Source organism: Priapulus caudatus, unplaced genomic scaffold, assembly GCF_000485595.1.
Source record: "Priapulus caudatus unplaced genomic scaffold, Priapulus_caudatus-5.0.1 Scaffold70, whole genome shotgun sequence".
NCBI lineage: Eukaryota > Metazoa > Priapulida > Priapulimorpha > Priapulimorphida > Priapulidae > Priapulus > Priapulus caudatus.
In genome coordinates, this window is record NW_014577131.1 from 815,543 (window position 1) to 828,382 (window position 12,840).

Below are 12,840 nucleotides of genomic sequence, written 5' to 3' on the forward strand. Positions count from 1 at the left end.
TGACGGTGACTTGGTTTACAGTTTCGAAACGCGCATACTCGAACGGGTGTGATACAGATTTATAGTCCACCGGACATTTTCGCACGCATGCAAAACGCACGCACGCATGCATTTTCGCTCGGCCGTACGCAATGCTAGTGATAGTACAGTACGTCGTAACTGTATACGTAACAGTAGCTCTGATTGTAATGAATGTGGAATCCACGTACGAATCACAGACGCTCGTGATAATGAAGTAGGCTGTTTGGGGGCCAACGCTATGGAGGATTGCGTACTAACCACGGCCACAGACTAAACATGGAAAGCAGACGGCACTACGCATATTTAGGTATATTGGTCAAACGAATACATCTGTGTCTGAAATTGAAGACATGTGGGTACCTGTTCATTAGCACCCACGATTTACTTGTGCCTCAATACCTAGAATACACCCAGAAGATACATTCTACTAGCTCATTAGTCGTATATAAGCATCCCGGGACAAACAATTCTCTGCTAAACACACCGTAGCAACATGTGACGTTGCCTAACCGAATTCGAGGCTATTTGCTTGGCAACCAATTTAGCGTTGGCGCCAGATTACCAGATTACGGATTTTCAATTAGACATTTCTTAGTAATTAGCAGTGATATTGGACAAACTAATACGCGTCTGACTATAAGGTAATGTACTTATTAACTACAGAAGGTCCGTTACTGTAGCATTCGTCAACTTTGTATAATCAATGGGCCTATTATGCCTTTAAGGAGCAGCCAGTGAAGGAGGAAATAGTAAAACCAACACATTATTTCTCCTTCTTGCAGGTTCTGACGTCAACTTCAATGTTTTATAATTTTATGTTTAATTATTTTAATATGTGTAAATTACAGGTGGAGTCAAAAGGGGAGCAGCCAGCGAGAACGAATAGTGGAGGCCCCAGAAGCCAGCAGACTATTCAGCTTCTTGCACAGATTCTGATGTAACTGATATGTTTAATAATTTTATATGTTTTAATTCGTTTTAATGTGTGTAAATTATAGGCGAAGTCGAAAACGGGGAGCCGCCAGAAACCAGCACATTATTCTCCTTCTTGCAGATTCTGGTGACACTTTTAACGTTTTACAATTTTCCATGTTTAATTATCGCGTGTAAATTGCAGGCAAAGTCGAAAAGGGAGTCACCAAACTTTACGTTTTATAAGTTTTCCGCGTTTAATTGTCGCGTGTAAATTGCAGGCAAAGTCAAAAAGAGCGCCGCCAGTGAGGCGAGCAATACGGAGCCGCGGAAGCCAGCAAATTATTCACCTTCCTGCAGATACTGACGGCTACTTTCGGCTCGTTTGCGCACGGCGGTAACGATGTCAGGTGAGTCTCGAGCAGGGTTGATATTCTCGTCGGATTTCGGCGGGCGGGCGACAGCCGGCATCCTCTAGTAAGGTTGAGGTTGGGCTGAAAATCGTCCAAAGATGTTGGGGGGCTGGACTGGGTAGTAGAATCCTAAAGGGTTTCAGTCAGGGAGGGCTTCAATGAAAGAAGCGACGTTAAGTATCGACAGAAAAATTGCCCGTCTCGTAGGGAAGCAGTCCGCTCGAAAAAGACGGCACGCCGATCGTTAACTAATTACTCTCTGGCGGGACGATATCTCCATGGTTCGCACAGTCCTTGCAAAGTCCTTGAATTTGAGGGGAGTCCTTGAAAAGTACTTGAATTTAGTAAATGTTGATTTTGTGCTTGAAAAGTGCTTGAATTTCATGAAAATGTCCTTGAATTTTTAGAAAGAATCTTGCCTGTAATAAAAAGAAATTTGTACGCTAATCAATAATGTGCAAACCTCAAATAAAATTGCGTTAAATGAGCTTAAAAAGCTATAGACACGATAGACAGTTAAGATGATCACAAATTACAGTAAGTCAGTAAAATCAGTCATAAATCAAGGTATGTTGTAGAAGTGACAGTGTTTAGAAGGGTTTATTAATGTGATCCAGGTAAGTTTTAGAGGTTACATGCAGTGATTAAGAATGGGTTATTAAATTAATCCAGGTATGTTTTGTTCTGTGTATGAATTCGCGATAAAATGTCTTTGAATTTCCGATAAAATGCCTTGAAAAGTCCTTGGAAAAAATTTCAGTCCTCCTGTATGAACCATGATCTCCAACGTATACCCTTTTGAACGAGCCACATAACATCCCACACATACAATGCAGGCTATACCAAGCGCTCGTGCACCGGCACGTTTCCCCACCTCTCTCGGTCCCCTAGCTAATTCTCTGAAGTTTTTTTTCGGCGAGCATAATTCTCTGAAGTTCATGAGCTTCAAGAGTACGAACTATCGTAATGATTCATGTCATGAACTTCTTGATCATTTTCTTGTGTTTTTGATTCATATCATTCAAAATTCATATTTTTGATTCGTTTTTTTGTATCAGTGAGTCGTGCGTTCATGCTCCAACATTTTCACCCCCCTCCCTTCTCGTTCGCAGAATGCCATCGGTCATTATAAAGTTAATGATTATTTTTGTATCGTTATTTTTTATAGTTTTGTGAGTTTTTGCATCGGTGAGTGCCTTGCTCGCGCTCCAGCCTTTTTCGTCTTGATAAATTGGTAAAATTTCCCCTAAATGATTGACCGTATCCTTAATATCATTATTCTCCTTGTCCCTTGCCGCAGTAACGCCGTCGGTCCGCTCGTTTTTGAGTTGTATTTGTAACCGTCTCCTTTCGTGCTTCAACTTTTTCACAGACGAGTTTGTTTTTTTATCGTCCTCTGTGATCCTCCGAAGTTCATGCAGTTCGTGATCATTTTCTGTATTTTCGATTCGCATTCGAGTTTTTTGTATCAGCGAGTCGTGCGCTCGTGCTCCAACCTTTCCATTGTCGTTTCGTCGCCGCAGCAACACCATCGGTCTGCTCGTCCGTTCGTTTTTTGTATCAGCGAGTCGTGCGCTCGTGCTCCAACCTTTCCATTGTCGTTTCGTCGCCGCAGCAACGCCATTTGTCCGCTCGTTCGTTCGTTTTTTGTATCAGCGAGTCGTGCGCTCGTGCTCCACCTTTCCATTGTCGTTTTTCGTCGCCGCAGCAACGCCATTTGTCCGCTCGTTCGTTCGTTTTTTGTATCAGCGAGTCGTGCGCTCGTGCTCCAACCTTTCCATTGTCGTTTCGTCGCCGCAGCAACGCCATTTGTCCGCTCGTTCGTTTGTTTTTTGTATCAGCGAGTCGTCCGCTCGTGCTCCAACCTTTCCATTGTCGTTTCGCGCACAGCAACGCCATTGGCCCGCTCGTCGCCATCTGGCTCATCTACTGGGAGGGCCACGTCATCCAGAAGACAGCGACGCCGATCTGGATCTTGCTGTACGGAGGCTGCGGCATCTGCATCGGGCTGTGGCTGTGGGGCCGGCGCGTCATCAAGACGATGGGCGAGGACCTGACGCCGATCTCGCCGACGAGCGGATTCTGCATCGAGCTCGGCTCCGCGCTGACGGTGCTCATCGCGTCGAATCTCGGCATTCCCATCAGCACAACGCACTGCAAGGTACGCGGGTTGGTGGTTAGGGTGACTTGAGGGGGTTGGGATCAGGATGCACTGTCTGTAGTAGGGAGTAACTGAGGTTAGGTGGTGGGGTCAGGGTGTACTGTCTGTAGTAGGGAGTAACTGAGGTTATGTGGTTGGGGTGGGGGGGGGGTCAGGGTGTACTGTCTGTCGTAGGGAGTAACTGAGGTTATGTGGTTGGGGGTCAGGGGTGTATGTCTGTCTAGGAGTAACTGAGGTTAGGTGGTTGGGGGTCAGGGTGCACTGTCTGTCGTAGGGAGTAACTGAGGTTATTGTGGTTGGGGGTGGGGGGGGGGTCAGGGTGTACTGTCTGTCGTAGGGAGTAACTGAGGTTAGGTGGTTGGGGGGTTAGGGTGTACTCTCTGTCGTAGGGAGTAACTGAGGTTAGGTGGTTGGGGTCAGGGTGCACTGTCTGTCGTAGGGAGTAACTGAGGTTATGTGGTTAGGGTCAGGGTGTACTGTCTGTCGTAGGGAGTAACTGAGGTTAGGTGGTTGGGGGGTTAGGGTGTACTGTCTGTCGTAGGGAGTAACTGAGGTTAGGTGGTTGGGGGTTAGGGTGCACTGTCTGTCGTAGGGAGTAACTGAGGTTAGGTGGTTGGGGGTCAGGGTGTACCGTCTGTCGTAGGGAGTAACTGAGGTTAGGTGGTGGGGGGGTTAGGGTGTACTGTCTGTCGTAGGGAGTAACTGAGGTTAGGTGGTTGGGGTCAGGGTGTACTGTCTGTCGTAGGGAGTAACTGAGGTTAGTGGTTGGGGTCAGGGTGCACCGTCTGTCGTAGGGAGTAACTGAGGTTAGGTGGTTGGGTCAGGGTGCACCGTCTGTCGTAGGGAGTAACTGAGGTTAGGTGGTTGGGGGTTAGGGTGTACTGTCTGTCGTAGGGAGTAACTGAGGTTAGATGGTTTGGGTCAGGGTGTACTGTCTGTCGTAGGGAGTAACTGAGGTTATGTGGTTGTGGGCATGGTGCACTGTCTGTCGTAGGGAGTAACTGAGGTTAGGTGGTTGGGGTCAGGGTGTACTGTCTGTACTGTGTGTACTGTACTCTCACGGTGCTTATTGCCTCCAACTTGGGCATTCCTATCAGCACGACACACTGCAAGGTACGCGGCGACGGTTTCAGCGGCAGCGGGTCGTAGGGGGCTGAAAGTCTGCGAATATCGGAAAGCAAGGTTTTACTCTATTCTCATCAAGTCCAGCATCATCCAGACTAGGCGTTATTCCATTATGCACGGACGAAGGAGGCAGCGGACAATGAGAAAGACGAGTTTTCTGAAGCGTTACAGGGAATTCTGGCAGGAATTTCTCGCCGAAAAATGGAGATGGTCGTGGGTGACAGGAACGGACTTTTTTTGAGAAAAAAAGAAAAATCAGCAAGAACTAGTAGGCCGGCATGGCCTTCAGAGTGGTCGCAGTGACGAAGGAGAGAGGTTTGTGATGTTTTGCCCAGCGAACGTCCTTGCGATAATGTCTACAACTATATTTGCAGAATAGATAAGAATAGCCATCTGATAGGTCGCTTTGCCGTTGAAAAGAAGTACATTAGTTGGTCATCGTTAAGCAAAGGTAAGGGCCTAAGAGAATAGAGGAGCCGTCACGATCATTACCTGATAATAGTAGACAGGCGCTGAAGTTAAATAGACCTGCTAGAAAGATGACAACCGGTAAAATATATATGAAGTTAGCAAGCTGAAAGGGCCAGAAGTAAAAGAGAATACACGATCGAGCTCAGGTATAGGGCTCCGTAGGTATGGTAATTTTCTGCAGGTTCACAGATTTGATAGTCCCCTGTGTTGATCCAGTGAAACATCTGTTCATTTCATCATTATATTCTAATTCAATAAGAAAAATTATTGGGGGGTGTAGGAATATACTTGTGTTTTTTCATCAAGGATAGAGAAGGCTACCTCTGACCCTCATTGTGATCGTGAACGTCATCACGTCTGCAATTTCGAACATTAAAACAAGCTTCCATTCCGACTCGCGTGTGCCGGTTGCCTCACTGCGTGCCGAGTGCAGGATGGCTGGCTACACAGGAGACACGAACCAACGCGGTGTTTACTTGTCTGTTTTACCAGCTCAACTGCAGGTCGACGTAATAAGTTGTTCTACCAATTCGCCGCGTTTCGTCGCTGAATTTCTAATGCGTCGCGCATACGTGACTGCATAGAACCACTGCCACTAGACTCGCGGACACCCTAGTTCTACCGGTGTAACCCCTTCTGCAGGACCGGTAAAGGTATAGTCGATCTAGCTCTACGGTGTAGGCCCCTTCGCTCTCTGCTACATGGTCTATCGCTACTGCGGCTACAGGATCGCCATCTGTAGGGGAGCGAAGGGGCTACACCGTAGAGCTAGGTCGACTATAGCTTTACCAGTCCTGTAGCAGAGAGGCGAAGGGCTACACGGAGAGCTAGGTCGACTATAGCTTTACCGGTCCTGTAGCAGAGAGCGAAGGGGCTACACCGGTAGAGCTAGGTCGACTATAGCTTTACCGGTCCTGTAGGAGAGAGCGAAGGGGCTACACCGGTAGAGCTAGGAACGATCATGAATGTATTAATGACAACATTCATGCATCAATCCGCATGCTTTGCTTTTCGGGGGCCGATCGGCCCAAGCTCCGTAACAGCCCGTCTCCGGTGTCCACTGGACTTTTTCCGGCCACGTCAAATTTGAGATTTCGAGAATCGAAACAGAAGTCGAATCGAGAAAAACAACACCGGTTGTTATAAATCCATATATACAAATGGTAGGGAATAAACATAGTAGCAATACATATGAATGTAACAAATCTTTTATTACATAATTCATCAGTTTGCAATGCAGTTGCAATGCACTCATGCAAACATTCATGAACATGTTTTATGCACACTACGTTCATGATTAGGCCATGATAAAAATATTGTTTGTTTGCCCTCACCCGACCGACTTGCCAAAAAGGGGCCGACACAAAGTTTTTTATTGATCTTTCCCATTCTTTTTTTACAGATTGTATCACTATACATAATTATATAATCTGTAGGCAATACATTATATGTACAAGCAAAACAAACATTCAACATAGGTATCTCCACACAAGCACCCGAGCATGTATACACCATGCTGAATTTGTAATAAAAAAAGCCTACCTACCTACCCAAACTTTACAGCCTGGGTCGGGTGAGGGCAAACAAAGATTTTTTTAATTGTGGCTTTACATGCAGACGTGATAACCGAAACACGTTATATGCTGCAGCTCGTGGTGTAACAAAAGGCGGCAAGAGCAGCACACGCTTGATTCAGAGAGAAAGATCATAAATGCTATTGAGAAGTCGCCCCGCCATAGTCACATGGAAAGGAGAAAAGAATGATGCAGGGCAAATGTTGCGGTTCAAAGCAGATGGCAGGGATGGCTGGAAAGAAACAGAAATCAGTGTAATATTAACTGATTCGGTACGGTGTATATTACAACGGCTCCTAACTAGCTCTATAGCTTTTTTCGTGAGTAAGTTAGGGAAACGATTGTTTATTTTAAAAACGTGTAAGCAAGAATGGAAAATAATGAAGAATTAATACCCTGACTTGAGTAAGTTTAGGTGACTATCGTATATGGCAGTCTTACAAGTATCAATTATTTGCACATTAATTTGACTTATTGCTGATTACATGTGAATGAATGAGAATGAGTTAACTATACACTTATAAAGGTATTAATTTGAGGTGAGGTGGTTGGGGTCAGGGTGTACTGTCTGTCGTAGGGAGTAACTGAGGTGAGGTGGTTGGGGTCAGGGTGTACTGTCTGTCGTAGGGAGTAACTGAGGTTAGGTGGTTGGGGTCAGGGTGTACTGTCTGTCGTAGGGAGTAACTGAGGTTAGGTGGTTGGGGTCAGGGTGTACTGTCTGTCGTAGGGAGTAACTGAGGTTAGATGGTTGGGGTCAGGGTGTACTGTCTGTCGTAGGGAGTAACTGAGGTTATGTGGTTGTGGGCATGGTGCACTGTCTGTCGTAGGGAGTAACTGAGGTTAGGTGGTTGGGGTCAGGGTGTACTGTCTGTACTGTGTGTACTGTACTCTCACGGTGCTTATTGCCTCCAACTTGGGCATTCCTATCAGCACGACACACTGCAAGGTACGCGGTGACGGTGGCAGCGGCAGCGGGTCGTAGGGGGCTAAAAGTCTGCGAATATCGGAAAGCAAGGTTTTACTCTATTCCCATCAAGTCCAGCATCATCCAGACTAGGCGTTATTCCATTATGCACGGACGAAGGAGGCAGCGGACAATGAGAAAGACGAGTTTTCTGAAGCGTTACAGGGAATTCTGGCAGGAATTTCTCGCCGAAAAATGGAGATGGTCGTGGGTGACACAAACGGACCTTTTTTTGAGAAAAAAAGGAAATCAGCAAAGAACTAGTAGGCCGGCATGGCCTTCAGAGTGGTCGCAGTGACGAAGGAGAGAGGTTTGTGATGTTTTGCACAGCGAACGTCCTTGCGATAATGTCTACAACATATTTGCAGAATAGATAAGAATAGCCATCTGATAGGTCGCTTTGCCGTGAAAAGAAGTACATTAGTTGGTCATCGTTAAGCAAGGTAAGGGCCTAAGAGAATAGAGGAGCCGTCACGATCATTACCTGATAATAGTAGACAGGCGGCTGAAGTTAAATAGACCGGCTAGAAAGATGACAACGGTAAATATATATGAAGTTAGCAAGCTGAAAGGGCCAGAAGTAAAAAGAGAATACACGATCGAGCTCAGGTATAGGGCTCCGTAGGTATGGTAATTTTCTGCAGGTTCACAGATTTGATAGTCCCCTGTGTTGATCCAGTGAAACATCTGTTCATTTCATCATTATATTCTAATTCAATAAGAAAAATTATTGGGGGGTGTAGGAATATACTTGTGTTTTTTCATCAAGGATAGAGAAGGCTACCTCTGACCCTCATTGTGATCGTGAACGTCATCACGTCTGCAATTTCGAACATTAAAACAAGCTTCCATTCCGACTCGCGTGTGCCGGTTGCCTCAGAGCGTGCCGAGTGCAGGACACGAACCAACGCGGTGTTTACTTGGCTGTTTTACCAGCTCAACTGCAGGTCGACGTAATAAGTCGTTCTAGCGATTCGCCACGTTTCGTCGCTGAATTTCTAATGTGTCGCGCAAACGTGACTGCATAGAACCACTGCCACTAAGCTCGCGGACACCCTAGTTCTCTACCGGTGTAACCCCCTTCTGCAGGACCGTAAAGGTATAGTGCGATGCTAAGCTCTACCGTGTAGCCCGTCTTCGCTCTCGGCCTCCAGGTCTATCGCTACTGCGGCTAAGATGCCATCTGTAGGGGAGAGCGAAGGGCGTACACGGTAGAGCTAGAGTCGACTATAGCTTTACCAGTCCTGTAGCAGAGAGGCGAAGGGGCTACACGGTAGAGCTACGATCGACTATAGCTTTACCAGTCCTGTAGCAGAGAGCGAAGGGGCTACACCGGTAGAGCTAGGAACGATCATGAATGTATTAATGACAACATTCATGCATCAATCCCATGCTTTGCCTTTTCGGGGGGGCCGATCGGCCCAAGCTCCGTAAACAGCCCCGTCTCCGGTGTCCGCTGGACTTTTTTCCGGCCACGTCAAATTTTGAGATTCCGAGAATCGAAAACGAAAGTCGAATCGAGAAAAAAAAAACACCGGTTGTTATAAATCCATATATACCAAATGGTAGGGAATAAACATAGTAGCAATACATATGAATGTAACAAATCTTTTATTACATAATTCATCAGTTTGCAATGCAGTTGCAATGCACTCATGCAAACATTCATGAACATGTTTTATGCACACATACGTTCATGATTAGGCCATGATAAAAAATATTGTTTGTTTGCCCTCGCCCGACCGACTCGCCAAAAAGGGGCCGACACAAAATTTTTTTATTGATCTTTCCCATTCTTTTTTTACAGATTGTATCACTATACATTATATAAATCTGTAGGCAATACATTATATGTACCAAGCAAAACAAACATTCAACATAGGTATCTCCACACAAGCACCCGAGCATGTATACACCATGCTGAATTTGTAATAAAAAAAAGCCTACCTACCTACCCAAACTTATCAGCCTGGGTCGGGTGAAGGCAAACAAATATTTTTTTTAATTGGGGCCTTACATGCAGACGTGATAACCGAAACACGTTATAGCTGCAGCTCGTGTGTAACAAAAGGCGGCAAGAGCAGCACACGCTTGATTCAGAGAGAAAGATCATAAATGCTATTGAGAAGTCCCCGCCATAGTCACATGGAAAGAGAAAAGAATGATGCAGGGCAAATGTTGCGGTTCAAAGCAGATGGCAGGGATGGCTGGGAAGAAACAGAAATCAGTGTAATATTAACTGATTCGGTACGGTGTATATTACAACGGCTCCTAAACTAGCTTTCTATAGCTTTTTTCGTGAGTAAGTTAGGGAAACGATTGTTTATTTAAAAAGTGTAAGCAAGAATGTGAAAATAATGAAGAATTAATACCTGACTTGAGTAAGTTTAGGTGACTATCGTATATGGCAGTCTTACAAGTATCAATTTATTTGCCAATTAATTTGACTTATTGCTGATTACATGTGAACTGAATGAGAATGAGTTAACTATAACACTTATAAAGGGTTATAGGGAAAGACCATATGTTTTTTAATGTTGAGCAAAGTTGGCCCAAATATTTGTTTGACATTTTGTAGCCACGAACGGAGGCTGACTTTGGAAGCAGTTAATTGCCTGAAAGAGTACCAAATGCAGTTCACTAGCCCTCTACAGCTTCTGGTGCCGATGCAGGCCTCACACATCCGACCTTCAAAGATTCCTCTAAAAGTTCGATTTTCAATTCCCATGCCTGGTTCCAGGCGTGGCAGAGCGTATACCTTCAACAAGAGCAAGAGGCCACGGTAGAAACCACAGGAGGTCATTGAAGGAAATATGACAGGCTACATTACTGAGCAAGATAGGAAAAAAGATTTTAAAAGTGTGGAAAATAGCAAACTTCCAGGCATGGAGCTGATAGCAGTTGAGGTACTGAAAGCCCTTAGAGACAAGAGCAAAAAGGTAAGATAGATGACCATAGAAGGTCATTGAAGGAAATATGACAGCTACATGACTGAGAAAGATATAAAAGAATATTTAAAAAGCATGAAAAATGGCAAACCTCTAAGTCATGGATCAGATAGCAGCTGAGGTACTGAAAGCCAATGCAGACAAGAGCAAAAAGGCAAGATAGAGACCATAGGAGGTCACTGAAGGAAAACAGACTACATGACTGAGAAAGATAGAAAAAAAAATTTAAAAAGAATGAGAGATGGCAAACTGTGAGTGGCTGACCGGAGTATCAGACATGCAGTCAGGTTGTTTCAACATCAGAGCGTAACACTGCCATGGGCACCAAGAGGGAAGAGGATGCAGAGTGCCAGAGAGAGTGCCAGAGGATGCAGAGTGGTGCATCGCTGAGGTCGAGTACAAACAAGTTCTGGTTTTGGTTATGAGCAGAGGCAAGAGTAGCAGCAGCTAACGGGGATGAGTGGAATGATGCTAATTTTCTGCTCTCTTTTCTGTGCGTAGAGAACGAGCTCAACAAGACTATATCGAATGTTGTGCTCGCTGAGGTTTGGTAGTAGCTGGTTATTTATAATGTAGCTGGGGATAGGTAAGATCAGAGTCCTTTTGTGTGCTGATTGATATATTTATATATATATATATATATATATATATATATATTACCAAACATCTATTTATATTCCTGTAGGTTTCGATGATATAGGTTCTACCACAATGTAAAAAATGTATATTGGTCAAACGAATACATCTGTGTCTGAAATTGAAGACATGTGGGTACCTGTTCATTAGCACCCACGATTTACTTGTGCCTCAATACCTAGAATACACCCAGAGATACATTCTACTAGCTCATTAGTCGTATATAAGCATCCCGGGACAAACAATTCTCTGCTAAACACCCGTAGCAACATGTGACGTTGCCTAACCGAATTCGAGGCTATTTTGCTTGGCAACCAATTTAGCGTTGGCGCCAGATTACCAGATTTACGGATTTCAATTAGACATTTCTTAGTAATTAGCAGTGATATTGGACAAACTAATACGCGTCTGACTATAAGGTAATGTACTTATTAACTACAGAAGGTGCCAGTTACTGTAGCATTCGTCAACTTTGTATAATCAATGGGCCTATTATGCCTTTAAGGAGCAGCCAGTGAAGGAGGAAATAGTAAAACCAACACATTATTCTCCTTCTTGCAGGTTCTGACGTCAACTTCAATGTTTTATAATTTTATGTTTAATTATTTTAATATGTGTAAATTACAGGTGGAGTCAAAAGGGGAGCAGCCAGCGAAGAACGAAATAGTGGAGCCCCCAGAAGCCAGCAGACTATTCAGCTTCTTGCACAGATTCTGATGTAACTGATATGTTTAATAATTTTATATGTTTAATTCGTTTTAATGTGTGTAAATTATAGGCGAAGTCGAAAACGGGGAGCCGCCAGAAACCAGCACATTATTCTCCTTCTTGCAGATTCTGGTGACAACTTTAACGTTTTACAATTTTCCATGTTTAATTATCGCGTGTAAATTGCAGGCAAAGTCGAAAAGGGAGTCACCAAACTTTTACGTTTTATAAGTTTCCGCGTTTAATTGTCGCGTGTAAATTGCAGGCAAAGTCAAAAAGAGCGCCGCCAGTGAGGCGAGCAATAGCGGAGCCGCCGGAAGCCAGCAAATTATTCACCTTCCTGCAGATACTGACGGCTACTTTCGGCTCGTTTGCGCACGGCGGTAACGATGTCAGGTGAGTCTCGAGGCAGGGTTGATATTCTCGTCGGATTTCGGCGGGCCGGGCGACAGCCCGGCATCCTCTAGTAAGGTTGAGGTTGGGGCTGAAAATCGTCCAAGATGTTGGGTGGCTGGACTGTGATGAGTAGAATCCTAAAGGGTTTCAGTCAGGGAGGGCTTCAATGAAAGAAGCGACGTTAAGTATCGACAGAAAAATTGCCCGTCTCGTAGGGAAGCAGTCCGTCGAAAAGACGGCACGCCGACTCGTTAACTAATTACTCTTGCCGGGACGATATCTCCATGGTTCGCACAGTCCTTGCAAAGTCCTTGAATTTGAGGGGAGTCCTTGAAAAGTACTTGAATTTAGTAAATGTTGATTTTGTGCTTGAAAAGTGCTTGAATTTCATGAAAATGTCCTTGAATTTTTAGAAAGAATCCTTGCCTGTAATAAAAAGAAATTTTGTACCATTAATAATGTGCAAATAAAAAACTTAAAATAAAAATTTAAACTCAATCAAAATTTCGTT

General features: G+C 44.6%; 1 protein-coding gene across 1 annotated transcript in view; it reads left to right on the top strand.

Annotated features, from left to right (window-relative positions):
• LOC106821360 (sodium-dependent phosphate transporter 1-like) overlaps nt 1-12,840 on the top strand; it is an 87,635-nt gene that overhangs the window by 65,288 nt on the left and 9,507 nt on the right. The window contains exons 11-12 of the mRNA XM_014826122.1: nt 1,249-1,343; nt 3,237-3,507. Coding sequence (XP_014681608.1) covers nt 1,249-1,343; nt 3,237-3,507 — 366 coding nt within the window. The remainder of the gene's footprint in view (nt 1-1,248; nt 1,344-3,236; nt 3,508-12,840) is intronic.